The sequence below is a fragment of the Ochotona princeps genome, chromosome 20 (assembly GCF_030435755.1).
Source record: "Ochotona princeps isolate mOchPri1 chromosome 20, mOchPri1.hap1, whole genome shotgun sequence".
NCBI lineage: Eukaryota > Metazoa > Chordata > Mammalia > Lagomorpha > Ochotonidae > Ochotona > Ochotona princeps.
This window is the reverse complement of record NC_080851.1, coordinates 9,280,281-9,306,842: the sequence shown is the minus strand read 5'-3', so window position 1 is coordinate 9,306,842 and position 26,562 is coordinate 9,280,281. Positions and strand designations below refer to the sequence as shown.

General features: G+C 40.6%; 1 protein-coding gene across 10 annotated transcripts in view; it reads right to left on the bottom strand.

Moving 5' to 3' along the window:
• The window catches only part of AKAP9 (A-kinase anchoring protein 9), a 123,315-nt gene that overhangs the window by 24,738 nt on the left and 72,015 nt on the right, over nt 1-26,562 (bottom strand). For 8 of the 10 annotated variants that reach the window (XM_058678297.1, XM_058678298.1, XM_058678300.1 and 5 more), the window contains 10 exons: nt 23,371-23,603; nt 15,954-16,116; nt 14,784-14,996; nt 12,315-12,547; nt 11,376-11,495; nt 9,071-9,247; nt 8,369-8,473; nt 3,337-3,489; nt 2,723-2,902; nt 741-1,808 (listed from right to left, as the gene is read on the bottom strand). In XM_058678297.1, coding sequence (XP_058534280.1) covers nt 741-1,808; nt 2,723-2,902; nt 3,337-3,489; nt 8,369-8,473; nt 9,071-9,247; nt 11,376-11,495; nt 12,315-12,547; nt 14,784-14,996; nt 15,954-16,116; nt 23,371-23,603 — 2,645 coding nt within the window. Of the gene's footprint in view, nt 1-740; nt 1,809-2,722; nt 2,903-3,336; nt 3,490-8,368; nt 8,474-9,070; nt 9,248-11,375; nt 11,496-12,314; nt 12,548-14,783; nt 14,997-15,953; nt 16,117-19,107; nt 19,558-23,370; nt 23,604-26,562 lie in introns of those variants that run through there. The other 2 variants (XM_058678301.1, XM_058678305.1) reach the window with 2 other exon arrangements.

Genomic DNA, 26,562 nt, shown 5'->3' with positions numbered 1-26,562 from the left:
AGTTGGGGCCATGACAGCTGTGCCATAGCACGCTAATCCTCTTTCTTCCTGTGGCACTGTCATCCCATAGGAGCCTGGTTCGTGTCCCAGATGCTCTACTTCTGATCTAACTCCCTACGGAACAGCGGAGAAAGGCTCGAATGTTAATTCAGGTAAATACTAACATAATTTGTATTTCTTCATTACTTAAAAGGGATTATGCCATGAAATGCATATGCAGAAAGCATGTATTATACTGAATGGTCTATCTTTCTTCTGATTGTTGCATTTAATGACAAAAATAGTGGAATAAATGTCATGTTTGAAACCCACAGAACACAGTCGCATGCACTGTCCTGGTGGTTAGGACGACAGCACAGTGCTAAGCTGCATTTGGTCTGCGCTGGTCTCTGAACCTCGAGTCCTGGCCGAGGAACACAGGACCATGTCCAAACAAGGACACAGCTGGGTGTAACCAATCCCACCTCTACGCACTGGGCTTTCTCTCTGCAAATACTCGTACCGCTACTGACTGCGGGTTCCTGAACCTCTTCTGGTCCTCAGTGCTGTCTGGTTCAGTCAGTATTACAGTTTGTTTACAGTTTTTCTTGTAAGAGTAGTGCAACAGTACTTACATATATGATAAATATAAGCTCCTACACATACATTGTTAAATATTTACTCATTAGCCATCAGCTCAAGGAACAAGGGGAATGCTTCTCTCGGGGTGTTTCAGTGAGACAGTCACATGGACCACTAACCTTAAGAACTTCCACATCTCCTGGGGCGTTGCTTGCCCCTTCTTTCTCTCCCTGCTTTCTCTCAGTGTCCTCCAAAAGCTTCTGCAGCTCCATCAATTTCTTTTCTTTTTCCAAAGCATTTTTCTCTGCGATTTCTACTTGCTCTTTTTCTAAAATCAAACTAGAGTGCATTTCCAACACCTGGCTTTCTAACTCTGAGATTCTCAAAGTCAGTGCAGATACATCTGACTCCACTGTGTCTGTCACCGGTTGACTTAAATCCTGCGTGTCTGTCCTTGCGGGTTCTGATGAGACTGTCTGCTCATCTTGACAGAGTTTCACGTACTCCTGAACTGCTTCAAGTTGAACTTGACTCACAAGAGCAGCAGCCACCTTTTCCTCAAGGATTTTCTGTAGGTTTACAATCTTCTTTTGAAGCATTTCTGTTTCAGACTGGCCTTGCTCTTGTATGTCTTTTATTTGTTTATAACACTGGAGAAGTTCCAAGTCCTTTGTACTAACAGTGCTCTCAAGCTGGAGCAACTTTGTTTCCAAACTACTTATGGAAACTTTGCTGTTTTCTTCCAGAGACCTGAGGTTTTCTAGGAGTGCTTGGGTGTCTGTAGCAGGGATCAGGTCCAGCCCAGGTTTATCTTTGCTCAGATCACCCACACTCACATTAATGCTTTTCTCTGGTACTCTCTGGATTTTTTCCACATTTTCATGTTCTCTCTTTAAGTTGCATAATTCTTGAGTAAGTTGATACATTTTGAAATTGGTTTCCTCAAGTACATTTTTTGTGACAGCCACTTCCTCCTTGGTAGTTTTGACCTGATGCTGCAAGGCCAACTTCTCAGCGATCACCTGTTCCAGCTGCTGCTTCAGGCTCTCGGCTGCCTCGGGGAGGCAGGGAGGCTCCATGGATGTCTTCTGTTCAATACTTGCCAGTTCCTGTTGGAGTTTCTCAATCACTTCATTCAGCTGCTCGATTTCATCTTCTCTATTCTTCTTCACACGTTCTTGGTCACTCAACAAACATTCTATCTGTGCTTCAAGCTCCCTTATCAGCTCATTTTTTTCTTCAATGACCTATTAATGATTGAAAAATACAATGCACCTAGTAAATATGTATGTATATTTTACAAATTTTATTTTAGGGCAAGACTTCAGAGATAATCATGCACAAAAAACGGCGCCCTTATCAGACAAACCATGTCACTTTACTAACAATACAGACCAACATTGCTCCCTCAGATTAAATAAGGACCTTATTTAGAACTATCTGGGAAGTCCTACTAAATATATACTAGTTTTTGTTTTTAGTAGCTTATTTCCTTTAAGGAAATTAGTTTCGTATTTTTTTTTTTATTAGAAAGTCAGATATACAGAGAGGAGAAGAGACAAGGAGGAAGATCTTCCATTTGTTGATTCCTTCCCCAAGTGGCTGCAATGGCTGGAGCTGAACCAATTCAAGTCAGGAGCCTGGAGCTTCCTCTGCATCTCCCATTTGGGAATAGGGTCCCAAGACTCTGGGATGTCCTCGACTGCCTTCCCAGGCCACAAGCAGGGAGCTGGATGGGAAGTGGGGCTGCCGGGATACGAACTGGTGCCCACATGGGATCCCAGTGCATGCTAGGCTATCACGCCAGACCCAAAACTAGTTAGTACTGATAAACTCTAACTGAAAACGAAAATACTTAAATAAATTCTACAACAGGTGGCACCCAAAAGTAAACATCCTATTTGACTCATATTAAGTAGATGACTTTTTAATATATTTAGGATGATAAGAATTCCAACTCAAAAAGTCTTCAATTAGCACCCTTTGACAATATTAGGAGAGGACAAAAATTCACAAAGCTAAAGCCTATCTCTCTTCATAAATTAAAAAAAAATGAAGATTTGCTCTTTTAATTGCATGGGAAACTAAAAATAACTATTTTCCTCTTTAAAATTCTGATTCATATTAATTTCAGATGTTATCCAACTTTAAATGGGTATACCTTGTTATCTGTTGTGATTTCAAGTTGCTGCTGAAGATTTATAATTTGTTCATTTAATCTGTCAATTTCTATCTCTTTTTCCTGTATTATTTGAGCAAATTTTCCAAACAGCACATGTTGGTCCTGAGGAGATAGAACATCAGATTCCTTTATGGCAAATCCCAGTTTCTCCATTTCATCCTAGGGAAAAAAAAAATAACCATCAAACTTGGACACATATTTCCAGAACACCCTTTCAATTCATTCTTACAAAAGATACATCACCTATACAAGTGAAACTATTACAACTGTGTAGTTAAACAGTACGCTAATAATTCTTACACTATTTTGATAAAAATTCTCAAAATTTTTCCTTTGTGGTGAATTCAATTATATAGATTGAGCTGAAAAATAAGCTTCATGCAAATCCACCTGCCTGCTCACATCCCTGGTAGTATTACTTGACAAATCCACCTGCCTGCTCACATCCCTGGTAGTATTATTTGACAAATCCACCTGCCTGCTCACATCCCTGGTAGTATTATTTGACAGCTCAGCTTAGCAAATGGCAATTAAAATTACATAGGACCAAAAGTATGGGAAAATTACAAGAACAGTTTCTCTCAGTTAATTACCTTAAATAATTTGTTCTCTTGTTCAAGTTCTTGTAGGCGAGTAGTGGATTCCTTCTTTTGTATCTCTAGTTGCATATGGAGCTGCTGGACTTCTTCATTCTTATTTTCTAGTTCTTCTCTAAACTGCTCTAATTGTTCTTCTAAGTTTGTGATCTTTAAAATCAAAATTATTGAGAACATTTAAATAAATGCTTATTTGTTGAGATATCATGACGGATGCTCTGTTAGCTGGACAAAATATGTATGCTTAAAAATACGTCCTGGGCCCAGCGGCGTGGCCTAGTGGCTAAAGTCCTTGCCTTGAACGCGCCAGGATCCCATATGGGCGCCGGTTCTAATCCCAGCAGCTCCACTTCCCATCCAGTTCCCTGCTTGTGGCCTGGGAAAGCAGTCGAGGATGGCCCAAAGCTTTGGGACCCTGCACCCGTGTGGGAGACCTGGAAGAGGTTCCTGGTTCCCGGCTTCGGATTGGCGCAGCACCGGCCGTTGTGCTCACTTGGGGAGTGAATCATTGGACGGAAGATCTTCCTCTCTGCCTCTCCTCTCTGTATATCTGACTTTGTAATAAAATAAAAATAAATCTAAACAAACAAAAACCAAAAAAAACTACGTCCTGTGGATACAGGAAACATGGCTTGCACAGGCCTTGCATATCAAACTAACCTTCTTAAGTTATCTTTCCCAAAGCAAAGAGGAGCTGTGTTGAGGAAGGACACATGACCTGCTTGCTACCTAAAACATCCTCTGATGAAGCACAGCAAGCCACAGGAGAAAGCCGGTGCTAAACTCAGCTGTCATTCAAAGGCTCCTGAAAGTTGGAGAGTGAAGTGAGTTATTTCAGCCACTGAAACACAGTCCAAGAACATCTAACGCGGCCTCTGGCATGTGTGGTTGCTGGACGGTGTGTAAGCAGAGGGCAGCAAAGGCAGGCGCCTGGGTCAACAGATCCTCAGGTCTCAATTACAGAAACCTAAGCTAACAAGACACTTTCAGAAGAAAAGTCGAGAGTGCTTAAAGAACAATAGCAACTCAGCTAATTTCTGGGGACAGAGTTTCAGGAACGGTAAAGGAACTGCTCTTTGATGGCACATTGAAATGGAATTAATGGTAAATACTAAAATTCAGTTTTTGCTATGCTTTAAAAAACTAGGTCTGGTTGAGAACCGCTAATAGTCATTTAATTCACTGCTGTGAAGCTGCTTAATATTTAATGCTTAGTTTCCCAAATGTATATATTTGCCTGATGACCAAAAACATTTGGATGGGGTCTCGGTTCTAATCCCGGCGGCCCCACTTTCCATCCAGCTCCCTGCTTGTGGCCTGTGACAACAGTTGAGGACATCCCAAAGCTTTGGGATCCTGCACCTGTATGGGAGACCCAGAAGAAGCTCCGGGCTCCTGGTTTCGGATTGGCTCTGCTCAAGTCATTGCGGCCACTTGGGGAGTGAACCATCAGAGGGAAGACCTTCCTCTTTGCATATCTGTGTTTCCAATAAATACATCTTTTTTTTTTTTAAAGTCTAGATGCAGGAGCAGCATTTCCTGGCAGGCATCTGGCTCAGACAGCAGCCTGTAACTCATTCAGTGCTTCAGAAGCTGAAAGGATACATGGGGCTAATCACACACCGTGCACACACCATATCATTAGAATCACAGCACGGGCAAGGAAAGACTGACTTACACAGCAGCTTGCTATTTTTTGAGAAGCACTATCGATACTAATAACAAGTCATGATTCATAAACAAGCTATGGCTAGGCATGGTACGAAGTGTTTTGCATGTATTATTTCTTAAACTCAGCCACAAAAAGGCCTCATCTATTTTTTAGCTCCATTTCAGAGCTGGAGAAGGGTGCCCCAAAGAGGAGGAGCTTACCCTGAGGTCACACAGCTGGTAGGTGGAGAAGCCAGCTTTTGAACGTGGGCAGTTTATCTCTGGAGTCTTTCGTTTTACACTACCATTTATCCTGCTTCTAATAACTAATGTCTAAGACTTATAGATGAAATTTTCTTGGGTAACACTGGTTGCATATTTAGTAGATACTTAAGTATGGTAAGTGTATGTGCATATATAATTATGAAGTTAGCTTGCTGAAAATTGTTATGATTATGTCTTCTTCAAAGCTATCTAATATATAATAGTATTTACTTACACCTATCCTTATCTTCTTCAGCCACTTTTGATGACAAGGTATTATCATTAATTTTGTTGTTATTGTTGTTTGAAAGGTAGATTTTTAAAGACAGAGGACACAGAACGGAAGCTGAACAGATCTGAAGGCAGGAGTCAGGAGCTCATCCAGTCTCCCACACAGGTGCAGAGTCCCAAGTACTAGTTCCGGCCAGAAGCAGGGAGCAGGATGGGGAGTGGAGAAGCTGGGACACGAACCAGTACTCACGTGGGATGCTGGCAGGAGGAGGACTGGCCTGATACACCGCCACACCAGCTCCAGACAGGGCACTGCTTTAACATGCACAGTCGTTATAGCCATTATTTAAGTTCAAAGCTGCTGCTCTCCCTCATGGGACGTTTCTTCCTTCCTTCACCAACAGTAGTTGGTCACTTTCACCTGTGCCCTAAAGCCCTGTGCTCCACTGTGCGTCTCTGGAGCAGCTGAGCTACTATCACACAAGAGCACCCAGAGGCAGAGGATCTCACGATTCTCACCCCAGACTTGCATTTCAACAAGATCTCCACACAATTCACGTGCACATTAATGTCTGAGAAGCTCTGGTTGGAATCACCAACCTTGTAAGTAACTGAACTGAAGGCATCACATCAGAGACTGCAATCCCTGTAATAATACCATAGGGCACTCCTTCCTCTTACTGAGCCACATCCTGTGACAAGATATCTTCTTACTGAGCCTATGACAACCTCCAAAGCAGAACAATCATGACTGTTCATGTTTGTTTTGCTCTGGTTTAATTTATCTGACAACTGGCTGAATTACATTAACTTATATCTACTTGTATGTGGCTGTGTTTTCAACCTCTTTGGAACAGGCAGATGCCCTGAAGTCAAGGGCTGCCTTACAGGACAGCAGTGCTCCGCATGCAGTTAGATTTTCACATGTGTGGAGGCAGCACAGGACTCCAGGACGAGCTGTGGCCCTAGCCAGGTTATTCCTCCTAAGTTTGCCCGTCTGTAAATGGGGACGTTCCTGCCTGTCCCCGGACAGATGAAGGCATGAAGGTCTGCAGGCCTTAGAGTACTGAGTCTTTTCTAGCACCCAGTTCTGCATTACTGTCAGTCAGTTATCACTGCTGGCTGTAGCACAGATCTCATTATCTCCTCAGAGATAACACCTACTGCAGGCATCTTGGTTCTAAAACAAAGTGTATTTCTATCCACATTATTCTGCTTCTCTTACAGTCCTGGAACTCTTTAAAACTTCGTTCTCCATTTATCAAGAATTTTAAACAAAACTGTAAAAGGAGACTGAGTTACTTTTACAATAAGGCACATTTTCATCTGCATTCCTGCCTCTCAGCCTCCATCCCCTGTCACAGGTAACTGAACGAATTCTGACAGAGAACCTCTTGCAGGAACTAAAACTAGTGCCTAGGAGTCAGCTGTCAGGTTCACCGCACACCCATGCACCATGTCTGGCCTGATCCTTACTCTGCAAACTGGGAGTCAGCACACAGATGCTCTCTGAGGTTTCTTACAAGTCTAGGTACAAGGCAGCAGAACAGTTCAGGAGGTTAGGATGGTAGTGGTACATTATTTTCTAAAGATAATGACTGTATAAAATTAGTCAGTATAACCCCACCTCTCCATAATGAATTATTGCTCTGGGCTCCATGTTTGAAGATCCATCATTGCAGGAAGCAAATAACTCAGTGCAAGGTAATCTGTGAATGCCAATTTGCACAGTCCATATATATTAAAAAAAGTGCGCATATTTTTCAAGAAATAAACCCCAAAACAAAACAAGGAAGAGTCTCCCCCGTAGACCACTAGTCAGTTTTACTGATGGCGAGAAAGGAATGCTGCTCCCAGAGACGGTCAGTTCAACAACAGTCGTATCAGTACCTTTTTCTTCCTTCTAAATGAAAAGTTCTCTGAGCTATAGCATTAGCAGACGTGTAAAGAACTCCGCAAAGCACTTACTGACACCTCTACATGATTTCAGTCTAATAATTATTTATTAAAATTTATTGAAGGTCATGGAAAGAGACAATGACACAATCTCAGACGTTTCAAGTGTAATGATACAGATTAAGCAGAGTTATTTTAGGGAAATTATGAGTAGAGAAAGGCTTACATAAATTATTATTGAACTAGAAAGTTGCTGCTCTAAAATGTGGCTGTCTTTACTGGACAGGAGTGAGCAGAGAAACGGGAGAACATTAAATAACTGTTACTGTTTGTTAGCTCTATAGATAGCACTATAATCTTGCAGAGTAAAACCTTGAACACACACACACACACACACACACACACACACGCACACACGTGCACTTCTCTGTTCCTCCATGCTGCTTCCTGCTCCAGGCCTGCATGTAACCTGGGCTCTCTACCAGGAACACTGCTATGCTTTCTGCCTGTTTCTGCATGTGCTTACTGTCTCTGCACAGCAATGAGACGTTACACTAAGAAACAGCTTCGCTTTTTAGTTCTAAGTCCCAAATCACATTCTTTTCAAATCACGTTTACTTCTCTTTTTTTAAGATTTGTTTTTATTGGAAAGGCAGATATTTACAGAGAGAGGAGACAGAAAAATCTCTTCCCAGTGGCCTCAATGGCCGGAGTGGAGCTGATCTGAAACCAGGAGCCAGGAGCCTCTTTCTGGTCTCCTACAAAGGCACAGGGTCCCAAGGCTTTGGGACATCCTCCACTGCTTTCCCAGGCCACAAAACAGGGAGCTGGATGGGAAGCGGAGCACTGGGACATGAACCAATTTCCGTATGGGATGCTGGCACTTGTAAGCAGAGGATTAACAGTTGAGCCCTCAAATCACATTTTCAAAGTAACAAACTTAAAAAAATTCAAACCACAGATTGTCACATAAAAATATAATCCTTACCTCTTTTTCCTTTCTGTCTATGGCGTCTCGCTCAGCCTGCAACTGTACTTCTAAGGACAATTCTGCTTTAGCTTCTACAGCTCCAAACTGCTTGCGGTTCTCCACCTTTAAACAGACAATGTTCAGACACTAAGTTTCACACAGTAAATCCTGATTATTGTATGTTTTCAGGAGTGGAATTTTATTCAATTCTATTCATAAGCAGAACACTCATAATGCTAAAGAATCAGTCTTAAATGTATTTGTCATAAACTGCAACAAGAATTTCTAATGCTTAACATTCAACTACTTGAATCAACATTAACTTCTCAGCTAAAATGAAGGCTTAGCCTTTTAGTATTTGCCTCAAGCTTACTTATCCTGCTTTACTTCTTTAATTCATATTTTTTCTTTGTAGACCATGGAGAATGATTTAATTACTTTTTAGTTTGGGTCAAACCATCAGTCTAAACTAGTATCCATTTCACTTAGCTTTCAGTGATAGTTAAGAGATAATTTTCAGTGTTAATATTTTTTTGAAGACCTAAAGTATGTACGCAATATTAAAATAAGGATAAACAAACTTTTTTTTTAATGGATGTGAGATGTCAACAGCACGCTTTCATTAAAAAAAAACCTGTCACCTACTGGCATCTATCTGTGCAATGAACAGTAATTTTCACCCGAATATTTGATGGAGTTAACGCTAACAAACCGCCACACCTTTGGAAAAGTGTCCGCGCTAGTGAGTAAGGCCTGCTCCAGCTCCCGTACTCTGCGCCCCAGCTTCTCGATCTCCTCGTTCCTTTCCTGGACGTCCCTCTGAAGCTGCTCTTTCGACAGCAGAAGTTCACTGCACTTATCTGTTTTTTCCTTCAGATGGTTTGTTAACTGTTCAACCTGAAAATATAATGAGCAAAAAGTATAATTTAAAAAAACAATTCTGCAAGCTATTCAAGCTATCCATTTTTATTTCATAAAACATTTTTTTTTCAATTGTGAGAGGCAGGTATTGTGGTTTGACAGATAGCCACTCGCTATGTTAATCTCCCACTGGGGCGCTGGTGTAGGTCCTGGCTGTTCCACTGCCCACCCATCTGCTCGGTGATGATGGCCTGGGAAAGCAGCAGGAGACTGCTCCAATGTGTGGCCACCCGCCACCCAAGTGGGAGATTCAGATGACGCTCTTGGCTCTTCCATGACTCAGTAATGGCCACTGAGGCCATTTCTAGGAAGCGAACTAATTCTAACCTTCAAGCAAACAAACAAATCCTTAAGGGAAAAGTTTTTTGAAACATGAAATTAAGAGTTAAGTGCATTTTGACATAAACATTCTGAATTCTATACATAATTTCTTATAATACACATTTTCTATGAAATTTTGAAGATCCTTTCCAATGGAGGAGACGTTGTCCAGTAAAAGAAGCAATATTAATTAAAAAAAAAAAAAAGGTTAAAAAAAGTTCTGTTTCTTTAGACTAAGATTTGCTTCCACCAAGGAAGAAAAGAATTGTATTTTTAGAAAATATTTTTTATTTAATTGAAAGGCAGTTACAAGGGGAGGGAGAAACAGGAAGAGACAGAAAGAGAGAAGTTGAGAGATGGAAGAAAATAGAAAGCAGAAAAAAGAGAGACAGAAATAGGCCTCCGTGTGCCGGCTCACTCCCCAGATGCCCGCAACACCGTGGGCTAGGCTGAAGCCAGGAACCGAGAACTCAGTTCTGGTCTTCCATGCAGGTGGCAGGCATCAATTACTTGAATCAACATCACCATCCAGGGTATGCATTAGCGGATAGCAGGACCTAAAGCAGAGTTGGGGCTTGAATTGAGGCACGCACACTACGCTAAATGCCTATTTCCGGGATGAAATCCAGTATACTGCATGAAAATTATTGAGTATTACTGAGTTTTAGAAATAAAATATCATTTTCAGAATACCAAATTGAAGTATTCCCTAGGTATCAGACCAATACTCCTGAGGGAGGTGCTGTTACAGTTTCTATTTAGGTGACTAGATAGAGACATGAGCGATGAAGTTACTTAGGCCTCACTATATCCTTACTAAATCAGACAACATAATCCCAACTGGGACTGCCTCAGTCCACACACAATCTCTGAGTCACCAGGTCAAGCCAAATTTTGGCACACATACATCTATCTTCCCTCAGCCAGGCAGCATACACTTGGTAAATGATGAACCATAACTATATATCTATATTAAGAAAATAGACCGCCAGAATTGAAAAAGTAGAAGCAGGGAGACCAGTTAGGAGGCTCCCACATCGTTCAAGCAAGCAGTTAAGACACCTAGGGAGAAGGGAGCTCAATGCTGACGGAAAGATAAAGATGCAGCATATATTCTAACTCAACAATCGGTTGGAAACAGGCACTGAGAAAAAGCGGAATCAAAGATTAAAATACACGCAGATGAAGAAGGGGCAGGTTTTATTCTTGTGTTTCTCGGGAGAAGCTAATTAGGAGGAATAAAAGCAACTGTGATTAACTGAAGTTACTGAGTTTCTGCCACTCACAGAGACCTGGATTACATTTCAGCTCACAGCCACTGCCCCAGCCTAATCCTGCGGGTTGAGGACATCTGGGGAGTAAACGCATGAGTAGGAGCTCTGCCTGCCTCTCTTGACCTCAAATATACAACATTAAAATACACACACATACATGGAGAAGAGGGATTAAAACTACACTGGCGTATACTGAGAACAGGATCTGGGAAAATAAGTACAGACAACTCTCAATTAGGTTTTTTTTAGAATGGGAGTGGATACATTAGCAGGGAAGCTCATTTAATTGAGAAATCCCAAAAGATACATGCATATATGAGTGATTCTAAATTTCTACTCAATCTCTAGAATTAATGCTTTCATACTTAGGTAATATCTGATTTTATGATTTTGAAGATTTTTTACACAATAGAAAAACTCACTTTCAAGTCTTCCTTGATAATCCCCTTATTTTTTATACTTCAAATTCCAATGAGTCTAAGGTAGGCAGCGTCAGAAACAGCTCTCACCTCTCTGGTCGGATGCTCACTGACAGGCTGGAAGCGAGGAACAAGTTTAAGCTGCTGTTCCAGTTTCTGTATCTCCTGCTGGAATACATCTCTTTCATGTTCTCTATCAATGGCCTGCTCCTACAGTTTAAAAATAATAACAGGAACTCAAGATTCAATGATGATTACAGTTAGTTTTGCTTGAAGACAAAGGATCATGGAATACTCCAAACCACAAAGGTATAAAAAGGTAACATTTCCTATGGTACATAGCCTCTTCGGACTCTTCAACATGATTTAGATATTTAAAACAAATTATTTGAAGTACATTTCACTTTTATCCAGGTAATGGTAAATATAACATGAGAAAATCATTTCCTTAAAACAAATTCACTTTTTTCTACCAAAAGGGGAATTCCATTACTAATTTAACCTCTAAACAAAATAAGTAAGACAAACTGGTAAATTAATTTCTTTAACTCTCATGTAGATTTTATACATAAAATGTATAAAAATTCAACACTCTGATCTATAAAGACAGCATTAGGTTTACAGAAAATCTGAAAGACGACAATCCATGTAAAGTCTTCAGCACCGGTGTGGTGGCCCACAGGCTCTCCTTATCCCAGGCCCGTACTGTGTGTAGTGTCTGAGTGTGAGGTGTCCAATGGGCTACTGTGACTTCTGACTAAACACAATGTGTCAGGACAAGCTGCCAAACTCTGGATCTGGAAAGACTGCCTGGGAGGGTGCGCTGATAAACTGCCTGCACTGCTTTCAATTCTGATTGATGCACAACACAAAATTACTCGAGTTTTTATTGCAATAGTGTTTTTTGACCAATTGGCAGAATTCACATATAGGTGAAAATGATTCAAGATTCTCTTCGTAACTTAAAATTCAGAGCCTAGAACAGTTACAAGTAGTAATCCAAATCCAAATAATGTTGAGAATACTCACATCTAAAAATTTTCTCATTTTTTCTAACTGCTTTTCCAGAGCTTGGTTTCGCTGTCTTAAATCCATCAGTTCAGCATTTTTCTCCTGTTCCAGCTCTATAAACCTACTGACTTGTTCCTCGACGTCTATTTCCAGAGCTTTCACTTGTTTCTGAAGGTCATCACGTACTTTTTCAGCTTGACATTGTACTTCTAGTTTTTCCTTCATTAATTTTTCTGTCTCTTGTAGAAATTCTGTTTACAAATGCCAAAGTGCACTACGTTAAAACAGTTAATGATGTTATGATCATAAAATCACCCTTGGTTGTGTTAAAATTTTACACTTATGGGATATAATAAATATGAAACTGCAAATTACTTTAAAAAAGGAAAAATGTTCTCTTTAAGAAAATATAAAAATATCTTACCACATTTCTACATAAATAAGTACACTACTATTAATAAAATGTGAAATTAACAAAAAAGAATATGTTTTGTCACTAAAAACAGCATTTTTGTTTAAACAACACAGCAAATGAAAACATAAACCTATTTTTAGTAATAGGAAAAGAACAAAGTCCAGTTGAACTGAAGCCTAGGAAAAGCATACCACTTTATACACTTCGAGCAAAAAATTCATTCCGAATTCATATAGGCACACACAATACATATAAAGAGCAACCACTGTAAATCTTTAACCAAGGCAAGTCAGGAGTTACAGAAATACAACTCTAATCAGAACTTCCTGTTGGTCTAACTCTTCACAGGTGCACGTTGCGGAGCTGCTGCTGCATGCTGACAAGAATGAGAGGAACACAGTGCGGTGCTGAAGGGCAGACGGCACGTCCAGATCCTGGCTCTGCCCCTGCTCTCCCGGCGTGATGCCCGTCAGGTGCCTTAGCTGTCCATGGGGGCCAATATTATCACCAGCCTCTTAAGTATTATCTTGAAATCAAAGGAGTTAATATATGCAAAGAATAGTGCCAGGAGTCTGAAAAGCACTATGAGTTAGCTAATTCTCACTAATAATAAAGTAAATGTAATCAAACTATCTTCTAATGAAAACAATGGAAAGACTATCTCTCAGAACCTTGGTACTAACTGGTGTGCCAACACTGTGCAAAGCACTAGGAATCTGCTGAAATAAGCTTAGTTTTAAAACTTCTTTAATATGTAAATACCCAAATACATTTATATTAAATATAGCTAAATATATTTTATGTAACATATATTGATCATGGGTATTAAAAAAGAAGTAAACAAACCAGAAAGCCTCTTACTAATTTCATTAATCTTTTAGCTACCATCATCTTATATAGTTTGATTTAGAAGGAAACACAGTGAAAACAGAATGGAAAAGATTAATATATCTATTGAGGGAATTTTTTTTCTGAAAAATGTTCAATGTTCTCTTAAAATAGTGTAGGCTCTGTGAAAAATAAATATAATAAGATGATGGTCACTATGTCAGTTGTTATTTTTTAAAAATGTGCTTCTAATGTAGTTTTTTGTTGTTACTACAGAAAAAAAAACCCTGTTAAATATGAACACAACAGCAAACTGCAAAATTAGCCATGTTAGTGGGCTGAAAATCCAAGGGTCACCCCAATTCAGAAGCAGTAAGTCTACCACTCAGAGACTGGCCATGCAACTGTGAACACACACCTGCTCCAGGTGCTGCAGCGACTGCAGCATTGACCAGTCCTATGAGAACAAAAACAAACTCAGACAAGACAGAAACACACTTCCTAAGTCTTCTAGTTCTTAAAATACGGTAATTCACACATATACACAAGTAGTAGAAGCAAAAGCTATTAACATTGGTAACATTTGAAGTTTTACATCCAGATAAAAAATTTCTAAGAATTTCCAGAGTGAAAAATTCTAATTCTATTCTCAAATTCTAACCAGAAAAACTTTACTCTGTTATAGAATGTATTTTCTAAACAGGCAAAATGAAATTAGAGAAACCCACTTAAAATTCCAACTACATGTCTAATATAAACAGGATTTAAAAAGTTCAATCATTACAAAGACTGTCACTTACTGTGAAGAAAGCCTGAACTCCAAGGTATGCCTGCATAACTTAACGTCATGCCCAGCAGTCCCCAGCCTCACTCCCACCACATGCCAGACCAGTGCTCTGCTGGTGAACCCTCAGCCATACATCTTGTCTGTTATTAAAACAACCACATCTTAGAGAACTTAACAAACATCATGTCTCATTATTTGCAGCTATCTCTTGAGGCAAAAGTTTAAGGGTGAATGAAGAACATCTTTTTCTGTACACATGAGCTGACGGGAAAAAAAATGATGATTCCATATGATTGGCTAAAAAGACATTTCATCTATAAGGCAGGTTTTCTTACAATTTCCTCATTCTCTTCAATATGTCAAGAATGGCATGGAAAGGGGTGGGGAAGTAAGGCTGAAATTTTAAATAACATAAATTTAAAAAAGGATGTTTCATACATAGCACAAAAATACATACGCTGCCCGGTGGGGCCCGCCTCGGCTTTCATGGCCTCCTTCTGTCGCGACAGTAATTCTCTCTCCTCCTGAACCTGCTGCCGCTCTGCCTCCAGCTCCCGCAGTCTGCTGCCTGCACACAACAGCTCCTGCTCAAGATGACCGATCAGATCACTCTTCTCCTGAATTTGCCTCTCAAACACTGTCTTCTCGTCTGCATAGCCATCAATGACACCTACGAGACAACATGAACACACAGGGAAAGGAATTGTTTTTTACCTTTAAGCTTCAATATGAACAATAAAAGGAATACTGTCAATGAAGCTTTAAATCATGCCATCTATTACAAGCTATGCCTGAATCTTCTGCCTTAAAATGGCAAGCTCATGGCAGTCTTTGCAGTTTTTAGTACTCTGTTCTGCTTAAGTACCACATCCTCTAGGCTTGGCTGACTTTCTCACACAGATATAAACAGGTCCTCGGAAAGCTTAACATATTTCAGATGCATGTGAATGGAATCATATTTTAAATCATTAGAGAAGGTAGACATTTTAAGGGTTTCTAAAACGGCCATGGAGCATAACAGCATGGGAAAACACAAGCTCATGGTGGCGGGGAGGAGCGTGTGTGGTGCTGTAACATAGCCAGTTAAGCCACTGCACGTAACACTGCATCCTAAAGCAGCAACTCTGCTGTGTCCATCTGGGAGGTGAACTAACAGATGAAGATCTCCTCAGAACTCTTTCAAATAAATAAATCGGAATGAAAGTAAGGCACCAACGAAGGAAGGAAGGAGCCGGAGGGGGCGGGGGTGCAAAAACAAGGACACGCAGTTGATCATGGGGCTACAGCAGCTTAGGCCCTGCAATCACCCCTGAACAGAGATTTTAAGCAATTAATAATACTTTTTGCCTCAGTTTCCTTTAAGCTGCAAATAGTGTCTCAGGATGATGATGTTAGAATAATTCACCATCAGCCATTTCTGTATTTTCTGAAATCTGTAATGTTTTCTGGGATTCTATACATTCTTCTCATCATCAAGCTTACACATGTTTTCAAGCACTGCAGGGAGGAACTCCTTCTCAATGGCTGCTCTCAGTCAGCCTTGAATGGTGCTCCCCACGCCTGGCTGTGCATCAGATCCGTCTGCCGCAGGCCTTCTCCAGCCTGCAGCCGCGGGCAAGGTGCTCACCCTCGGCCCTGCTGAGCTCCACAGCCAGCTGCTCTCTGGCCCGGGCCTCTTCATGCAGGCGTTCTCGCAGCTCCTCTTGGCACTTCAGGGACTCTGTGGCTTCTTGTTTCTGTCTGAATGACTCACGCATCAACTCGGTCTGGGTAACTTTTGCATGTTCAAGCTAAACAAGGGGTAGAAGAATCCAGAAAGGCAGATAAAGTATTGAGAATAGCAGTGTCATTTATGTTAGAAAAGGATTTTAAGTAAAGTAATACAACTGAATTACAGCTTTTGAAGTATTGCTGATATATGCTAACATAAACAGGTAGATATGTAATAGAAGAAAGGTATATTAACTGGGTACAACTTCCAATAAAATAGCCTAGTTTTACTGAACAACAGAATATACTTTTTTCAAATCAATGGATGCCTATCATTCTGTCACATAAAGGGGAGTATAAGGTTTAACGGAGCACAGGTCCTCACTGTATCTACTGAAGTACTTTTTGTAGGTGTGTGCCCTATGACAGTCTTTTTAAATTTTATACTTAAAATTTATTGACTGTGACCCTATAGTATCTGCTGTACACTATAGGCAATTAATAATACACAATTAACACTCACAGCATGGTTATCAGTTAACAAAATCACAGTGGTGCAACAAATCAAAGTGCATTTGTAAACTACACATTTTAACTCAAAGCCATGCATTACTATCCATTTGTGAAAGATTTAGAGTCTCTATGAAGATTCAACTTTTTAAAACCTTGGAATTCAGAGGCATTAGCCATGATCGCAGCTTCCCTCACATGCTATCACTGACACACTCCAACGACATTCTTTAACAGATTTTCAGGAGGGCAGTACAGACTCAAGGACAACACGGCCAAGGAGAGTGCGGGCTCTCCGACACTGAGCCTGCGGCGCAGCACGCACCGCAGAGAAGCACGGGCCTGCCTCGGTGCCACGGGCTCCTGCATCTGTTCTACCAAGAACCTCACGTGGGGAAAATCAGGTTCAAACATTTATACTGCTTACTACCAAAACTTTAAACAGGAATGATAACAGGTATTAGTTACTATATTACATACTGATGCTACAAAGCCTCAATTACTATATTATGTGCTGATGCTGCAAAAATTTTAAATGTATAAATGCATTATGTGTATCATTATTTTTAAAAATTTATTTTTTTATCAGAAAGTCAGATTTACAGAGAGAAGCTGGAGATACAGAAAGATTCATTAGCTGAGTCACTCCCCAGGTGGCCACAACGGCCAGGAGCCAGGAGCTCCTCCTGGTTTCCCATGGGCGCAGGCTCCCAAGGCCCTGGGCCGCCCTTGACTGCTTTCCCAGGCCACAAGCAGGGAGCTGGGTGGGAAGTGGAGCTGCCGGGATTAGAACCAGCGCCCGTATGGGATCCCAGTGTGTGCAAGGTGAGGACTTAAGCCACTATGTTACCATTATTTTCCTTTTTAAACTTAAAAAACAATCAAATATGTTGGTTTGTAATTTATAGCAAAACAGCAACTTCTATAAAATCATAATTTTCTGAATATTATATTTTTAAACTAAAGATTCCTGTTCTTCAAAGCTGAATGGCATTTACCAGAGCAAATGGGTTTCCCAGTTACTAAAACTTGCTATAGTTTAGATCAATTCCAAAATACCCAGTCTGCAATTATTGTTAACGGGATGTTTTAAATATCACATCAACTTATCTGAACAGGAATGCACACAAGGCTCACAATAGAAAACAGAGAATAAAATTCAAGTTCCAGATTGCTTTCTAAAGTATCTGCGGCATGTTATTTTCTCCAAAAGCGTAAAACTTTATATTTTTACTTTTAACTGGCACATGGATTTTTTTCTGCTAATGTGGAGAAATAATAAATATTTGTATTAATAAAAAACATGACCAGGGCCTGGGCAATAGTGTTGAAACCTAATTTTCCACCTGCAAGCGCTGGCATCCCAAACGGGTGCCAGTTCATGTCCCAGATGCTTTACTTCCAATGCAGCTCCTTAATTATGGCTGCGAACAGCAGAGCATGGCTCAGGTCCTTGGGCCCTGCACCCACATGGGAGACCCAGAGAAAGCTCCTGGGTCCTGGTTTTTGGATTAGTCGTTGCTTTTGTTTGTGTTTTGCTTCTTGATAAACCAGCCCTAGAGTAATTTAAATATTTATCATAAAAACACATAAAAAATCCTGTTTTATAAAACAACACAAGTCAAATCAATCAATTACAATAAATATAGCAAACAAACTTTATTATAGCAGATAGAATCTCATTTTACTAAATGCTTAATATCTAAAAAGTATATTCTATCCAGTTAGGATATGATTACTCCTCATTTTTATACTAACATGAAATGCACAAATGCTTCAAAATAAGTATTTTCAAAGGTTCAGGCAACTTATTACGTTAAAAGTATGTTCAATATTCTTTCACTATATGTGAAAGTTCTAAGAGGTAATACAAACTATCATGAAATGCCTCTGCCTTGTTAAATATTAGCTCGTACAGTACAGATGAAGCCTCAAGAGTCATAAAGGTGCTGAATAACTTGCAACGAATTATTTAAAACACGTTTAAATATCAAAGGAACCTTAGATACTAAGCATGTGGGCCTCTACACAAAGTGCTCTCCTTAACAATGTTCATAAAGTATCTCTCACATAATAAGCAGAAGAAAAAAAGTTTTTGCCCAAAGCAGTAACAGGTATATTAAGACGTTTAGAATCGAGTTTCCTCTTTCCTTGTCTGGAGCCACAGCCAACTGGCCATATGATTGCAAACATTTCCGAACTGGCTCTGTGACAATCCTCTTAGGTATTTTAGGAATCACAGTGTCTACCTTTCCAACCTAAGGATTCCATTTGTCCTCATTAGCACACAAAAGCATGCATCTCAGGGCCAAGCAGGACCTTCTCTCAGCCTGCCTGGCATCACTGGAGGAATATAACAGTAACTCCTTCGGCGTTTCAAAATTAAAAACGCAGCCAAGTTGAGGTTCCTAAACCAAATTTAGCTCTTTAATACATCCAGGCTGAATGAGCAGACACATCAAACACCAAAACAAAATTCTATTTCATTGACTTATCAAACACTCTGAAAATGTTTTCTTCAAGATATAGTCTTTAATCTAAAAGAATATTTTTATACTTACTGAATAAGGAGGAGTAGGCAGTGAAATTTTAGAAATAAGCTTTAAAATGTGTCCATTTCTTTTATGAATAAAATGGAAAATGGATGTATTAATAATTACTGAGTTATTTTCATCCAAATGTTCACATAGAGGAAAAGGATACGGCAAAGGCACACGAGATTCAACCTCATAAATATCTTCATCTTGTTCTTCCAGCCAAGAGCCATTGAGTTGGAGAGTTGCCAGGTAGGTTCCGTAAGAATCCATCCCAGTAGACACAGTTGCCAAGCTTGTTCATTACGTGACCAGCTTTCCACTACATCAACACGCTCTTTTTAGCTCATCAAGAGACAGAACAGCAGTACAAAAATGTCTTTCTAGCACTGTCAGAAACCACTATAAGATTAATTCACAGACCCGAGCAATAAAAAGGTGGTAAGGTCCACAGGGGGAAAAAGTTTACAAATTTACAAACAAACAAACAAACAAACAAAAAACACAAAACAAAAAAACCAAAACACACACACACACAAAATCCAAAACAAAACACCTCTCAGTTGTTTTCATCCAAACAACCAAAAATAAAATAAAAATCAAAAAAATAAGAAAAGCAAAGCAAGCTAATAAACAACAACAAAAACCTCTATAAATCAGAATTAAATCTCCAAAGAATGAAAAAATACATATCTAATTAGTTGAGCAATAAGGCTGCTTTCCGTATTGAATGTCTTAGGTAAGCCTTCCAAATAGAACCTAGCAGAGAAGGTCAAGTTTTAAATTTCCATAGCAGCAGTTCTGAGAAATGTACTTGCAACACTGGTATTTCCCCTGGTTCTTGCTGCTTCACTCTATTCAAAAGGAAAAGCTCTTCAGAGCTGAGCTGTTCAAACAGCCTCTCAGGCTCAGCCAAAGAGTGCTTGTGTCAGTGTCCCGGGGGAAAAAGGTCAAAACACAGGGTGTGGTTTAAAGTCCACCTATAGGTACAGCGACAGGTGGAATGCGAATTAGTACGCCCATAAAAGCCTGCCCGACAGGATCCAAGTTCCACGTCAAAGGTTTGGAAAAGTGATTCAGCCACGTTTATGATGTTTCTAAAATAGGCTGGTATTTTTCCATCCCATTAAGCAATTTGATTTTTTTTAAAGCATGAAAAATCAAGAATGTTAATCAATTATTCAAGAATATAAAATAATATTAACTATTTCTGGAAAACCAAAACTGACCTTCCATTCGATATTTCCTTAGAAATGACACTCATCTTCTGAAACAGCCACTATATCTAAATATAGACAGGTTATAAGCTATTTTCATACTAAATTGTTTACACAGTGCATGTTAAGGAAAAATAAATCTTCTGAGAGCTGCATTGTGTAATTGGCAATTATACCACTGAAGGTATCCAGTACACCTTGACTAAAATTAAAAGGTCAGGCTAAGTCTAGCTCCAAAAATCTCAGCAACAGTGAATAAATGAGTAAGAATTATAAAAGATACACGACTTACTTCTTAAAATAAAGGATTTGTCATAAACATTTTAAGTGATGGAAAAAGTTTTCATCTTGTGCCTTTGTCTTTCTGCTTAGTAACTAAATCTCCTAAACCCACAAAGCCTTATCTCAATGAAAAACTCCACACGGGATAGTAAGCAGGTACTCCTCCTGCACAAAGCTGTTGGAGGAGCCAGGAGCCAGTCCCTCAAAGCAGGGTAACTAATCAGCGCAGAGGAGCGCTGACTTTCTGTAGGAATTCCAGAACCTGGCAAGGGAGTGGGCAGGTACCGATTCAAACTCTGGAGTAGGTATTGACCCACTTTTACTTATTGTTGTTCCTTCCATGAGACTACAGTTGGTCTGTGAAGATGTTGTAATTACACATAGCACAGCCAAGGTCACTTAAATGGATTTTAATAGATATAAGACTACCAATATTTCAGTCACTCCGCATTACAATCCAGTGGGACCCATCAAGCACCTTATACTCTTTCTCTGCTCCCTCTGCAAATTATAGTTTTCTATGATAACCTGGTTTACAGTTTCTTGTATTTTAATCAAACACAAAACCTTGTAAGAAAAAAAAATCCCTTGATAAACAGTAATGAAATCCAGGTTCTAAGCCTGGTCCAACTCCCATGCTCGGAGCCCTGATTCCAGCCACCACGAGCACTCATTAAGCTGTACCCAGGCCTGCCTGAGCTCCAGAGGCTGCTCCCTTCCTGGTGAGTACACTGAGAGAGGAAATCTGGAGAACAGGGTGGGCCTGGGTCCCACCTGCCACCAACATCATGCTGTGGATGGGACTGGGAAGGGGTGACCTTCGGGTCTGGAGATTAAAACTTTCAGCAGCCTGTTGGCTACTGGCAGGTTCCAGGCCAGGTCCAACTCCCATAGTTGGAGCCCTGATTCCAGTGACCATGAACATGTGGTGATCTGTCCCAGGGCAGCCACTGTGCCATTTGGCGCCAGGCTATACCTGCTGGCCACCCAAAAGTGAGCTCTGAGGTTCTGGGGCTATGAATTGCTGCCTAGGTACTTCCATGTTCAGCCCACTGTGCTTCTGGGTTGAGAATCAATCCTGAAGACTCCCAATGACAGAGTAACTTTTCCTTTGAAGGTAAGCAAGGGTACCGAGATCTGGTAGTTTGGAGGAGAGGGACCAGATGATCTTCATGGGTCAGACTGATACTCCAGCCTCCTTTGAGTCCTGTGTAGAATTTGTTATCACTGAACAATGCTGACCACTGTACACCAATCCATGCAAAAGCTAAGGCTGGGGGCTTGTCTAGCAGGACCAGATCTTGTACCTGACAGAATGATGCTCCCAGAATACGCTGAAAAAAGTTATCAGCAAAAATGTTGACATGTGCCTTATAGCTAACAATAATGTGGCACTCACACTTATTTAAAATGACGGATGAGATTCCAGAGTTAAGCTAAACATTTAAAAACTAGATTTCTTCGTTTCAAAGTAGTATATATTCATAAAAACAAAATCTTTCTGTGCCCTGCGTGGGAGACCCAGAAGAGACTCCTAGCTATTAGCTTCGCATCAGCTCAGCTCTGGCCGTTGTGCTCACTTCAGCAGTGGACCAGGGATGGAAGATCTTTCCCTCTGTCTTTCCTCTCTGTAAACTTGACTTTCCAATAAAAAAATAAATAAATCTTAAATATATATATGTATCTCCCTTCATAAAAATGCTTTTAAAAATTTCCGTGCTTGATAATTTTAGACAAAGCTACCATCCATGAAGCAAAAGTTTTAAATAGGAAGTATACTTTAAAATATCACTCTAAAAATATCACAATTCTTAAAGTACTTTAAGTGTCGAAAAACTAGTACTTTGATGTAATAACTACCCCACATCCTGATTTCCACTAGGAGACACCCGTAAACAGAAGTCATCTATTCCTATCTGTAAAATGGATGCAAACAAGCATGCAAAGGAACCACACATGACTTGTCATATTGCAGTACTGTCATAATATATTGCAGTATTGGATTTTGGAGATTCCCTGCGCATTATTTCAAACAAATAATATAGACTTCAAGAGACAATTTCATATAATAGTTCCAAAATTAAATTCTTTTTTGCTCAATAAAAAGTAATGTCTGAGGCCAGTATTGCGGCTCTAGGGGTTAAGTCACTCTCTGGAATGCACATCCTTTAAGGGCAAAGGTTTAAGTCCCGTCTGCTGCATTTCCAATCCAGTTCTTTGTTAATGCACCAGAGAAAACAGTAGGAGGTGGCCTATGTCATGTGCCCTTGTCAACTGGGAGGGAGATCTGGGTGGCATAATGTCTAAGGGTCTAGACAGATGATGTGAGTATTAAAATGACAGTGAAGGGCCCAGCATGATGGCTCAATTGGCTAATCCTCCACTTGCACACAAATGGCAAAACAAATGTGCAGGGGTTTGTGTCACGGCTGCTCCACTTCCCATCCAGCTCCCTGCTACGGTCTGGGAGAGCAGCAGAGGACGGCCAAGTTTCTGGGCCTCCGTGGCCATGTGGGGAATCTGGAAATGGCTCCTAGCTCTGGATCAGCTCAACTCTGGCTGTTGGAGCCAACTGGGAGTAAACCAGCAGATGTAAGATCTGTTTTGCCGTCTCTCCTTCTCTTTGTAAATCTGCCTTTCCAATGAAAATATATAAATCTTTAAACAAAGAAACAAATTAATAAAATGACAGTAAAGTTAAGAACTGGAAGAGGCCATCAGTATATATTAACTCTTACCAACTGAAAGACTAATGCAGACTCAGCATGTAGTAGCAATAAAAAGAGGTTACCTGACTGCTAGTTTCACTTATGGCTTCCAGGAGTTTTTCAACTGCTGCCTGGAGTCGAGAACTGATGTTCAGCATCAGGTCTTCATTTTCAGGGTCTATTTCAGATCCAGCAAAACCAGTTCTCACAAGCCGCTGGGACAGCTCTGCTCCTTCCTCGGTCACTTTGGACCACATGCTACTGTCACTCCTTGACACATCACTTCCAGAGTAAGAGGGAATGGAGTCAGCTGTAACTATAATAACAATATTTTCAAGGCATAAGTTAATAATACTGATTGCATTATAAAGTAACAAAATCAAATCAAGATTTAAAACGACAACGTTTTTCACAAAAGCATTGTCACAGAACAAAATATGCGAATACAGGTATTCCAGGCTTTCAGGGCAAAACTGAAAGCGGAGATGAACTGAGGGGCAGAGCTAAAAGAAGATAACTGGGCAGGAAGATATTATAGAGCGAGATAAGGAAGAGAATATAAAAACAAGGGGCTGCTGTAATAGCTCAAGAGGCTAATCCTCTACCTGTGACAATGGCATTTCATGAGGGCACTCGTTTGTGCCCCAGCTGCTCTACAGCCAATCCAGCTCCCTACTTATGGCCTTGAAAAGCAGTGCAGGAGGGCCCAAAGTTTTGTGCCCTGTACCCATATGGGAGACCTGGAAAAGGCTCCTGACTCTGGCTTCACATTGGTTCATCTTTGGTTTCTGCAGCCATTTGGGGAGTATAAATCTGCCTTTCCAGTAAAAAAATAATAAATCTTAGAAAGAAAGAAAGCGAAAGAGAGAAAGAAGAAACAAAGAAAGGAAAGTAGCAAAGTGATAAAGACTGAAAAAATAGGGTCGGCTTGGGTGTGGGGTCAGGAGAAGGCCCAGCCTGAGAAGATGCAGTAGCTAAGATAGGCAGGAAAATGAGCTTCCAGTTGAGATGACTCTTAGGTGACAAATCTCAGTCATGAAGAAATCACCTAAGGCCAGGTGAAAGTTATATAGTAAGCATGAAAAATCATTAGTCTGAAGTGTTTTTGGACTATGTGAATCAATTGTTGGAAATGTTGGTCTTCAAAGCCTTGTAAGAGAAAGAGGAGAGCTGGAACACGGCCAATGGATGCATTTGTTTTATGAGAAATATTCAGTGAGAGAACAAAGCCTAAGGTGAGTTCCTGCATCATAAGCTAAGAGCACAGGAAAACAGCAGAGACCAACAGGAGCGACAACCAGGAGACAAGAAAACATCTCACAATGAAGCGAAAGCAGAGCTGCCGAATGCAGGTGTTGGTCTACTCTCTCACCAAGCTTGCTGGAATTTATTTTATGGAGAACTAAGTTGAGACCAATATCTTTTTCTTTATACTATTTTTTTAAGATTTCTTTTATTTTTATTCAAAAATGAGATATACAGAAAGGAGAGACAGACAGGAAGATTTTCCATCCAATGATTCACTCCCCAAGTGGCTACAACGGCTGGAGCCATGCTGATCTGAAGCCAGGAACTTCCTCTGGCTCTCCTACACGGGTACAGGGTCCCAAGGCTTTGGGTCATCCTCTACTGCTCTCCCAGGCCACAAGCAGGGAGCTGGATGGGAAGCAGGGCCACTGGGATTAGAACAGGTGCCCAAATGGGATCCTGCCGCTTGCAAGGCGAGGACTTTAATTGCTAGGCTATCGCACTGGGCCCTTTCCTTTTTTTTTTTTTTTTTTTAAGCTGTATGGAGATACCAGCATTGTTTCTAGGGCACATTGAAGCAAATAGTGGTATAGGAAAAATTGAAGACAAGCATGAGAGCAAACCTGATGGACAAAACAGAGAAGACTCACAAAAAAGTGACTGATAAAAGACCAATGAATACAAGTTTTCAAAATGATTAATTAAAAAACACATTAAAGAATCTACCTGGTATGGTAGACCAATGGTTAAAGTCCTCGCCTTGCAAGTGCCAGGATCCCATATGGGGACCTATTCTAATCCCAGTGGCCCCTCTTCCCATCCAGCTCCCTTCTTGAGGCCTGGGAAAGCCGTTGAGGATGGCCCAAAGCCTTGGGATCCTGCACCTGCGTGGGAGACCCGGAAGAGGCTCTGGGCTCCTGGCTTCGGATCGGCTCAGTTCTGGCTGTTGTGGCTATTTCGGGAGTGAATCAATGGACAAAAAATCTTCCTCTCTGTATATCTCACTTTCCAATAAAAATAAAATAAATCTTAAAAAGAATCTAGAAAACATGAAGATGTCAATTCTGATATATTTTATTTTTAAAAAGTTTAAAGTTTTTAACAATTTGACATAATCTGAATATATTCCAGTGATGAACCAGATTTTGTTTTAATAGCCCTATAATACAAAGGAATGAGGAAGACATTGTGCTCACAGTAATAACTCATCCTGGGTGGAAAAAATCAGGATAACACCAACCAACAGGGCAGATTCATCGCATGCCGACTGTTCAATCATTGCAGATTGCCGAACTCTCCAGGGCAGTCCTAAGGACAGGGCACACGAGGGTCCCTGCAGTGCTGTCTGCCTCTCTTTCATGTTCCTTCCATTCCCTTATGTTTCTTCCCTGACAGGAAGTAGGGTGGGCAAGCTGCCTCCATGACTCCAAAGGTCTCCTGGACTCCTACCAGAGAACAGTGGGCCCTATTCTGACCCAGCACCAACACTGAGAAACTGTAATGAACTCTGGCACATGCAGAGGGTCAGACGGCACAGTGATCCAGCAAGAAATGGAGGCCTCTCCTTACTACCCCAGCATCCTCCTGCAGCCTCCTGCCGTGAAGCCATCCCGCTGTAAACCTAAAGGCAATTTTCTTTCAACACAACCTAAGGAACTCATTTGGATGGCTCATCCAATATCTACTCAGGTTCAAGTGATTTCACACTGCTTCAAAACTTCCCTTCAAAACTTCCCTTCAATTTCAAGAACTAGGTCACGGAATAACTATTTATTTTTTTGAGTGTTAAATAGTTGATGCATGTTTACAATACAAACTAGTTCAGATCTGAAGCTTGAAAACAGAACAGAAATATTACAACAAAAAGTCACACATAGTAACTGAGTAATGGGTCAGAAGCGACGGCTCAATTGACTAATCTTTCTCCTTCAAGTGTTGGGAACCCATATGGGTGCCAGTTTGTGTGCCAGTTGCTTCACTTCCCATTCAGTTCCCTGCCCGTGGCCAGAGAAAGCAGTAGAGGATGG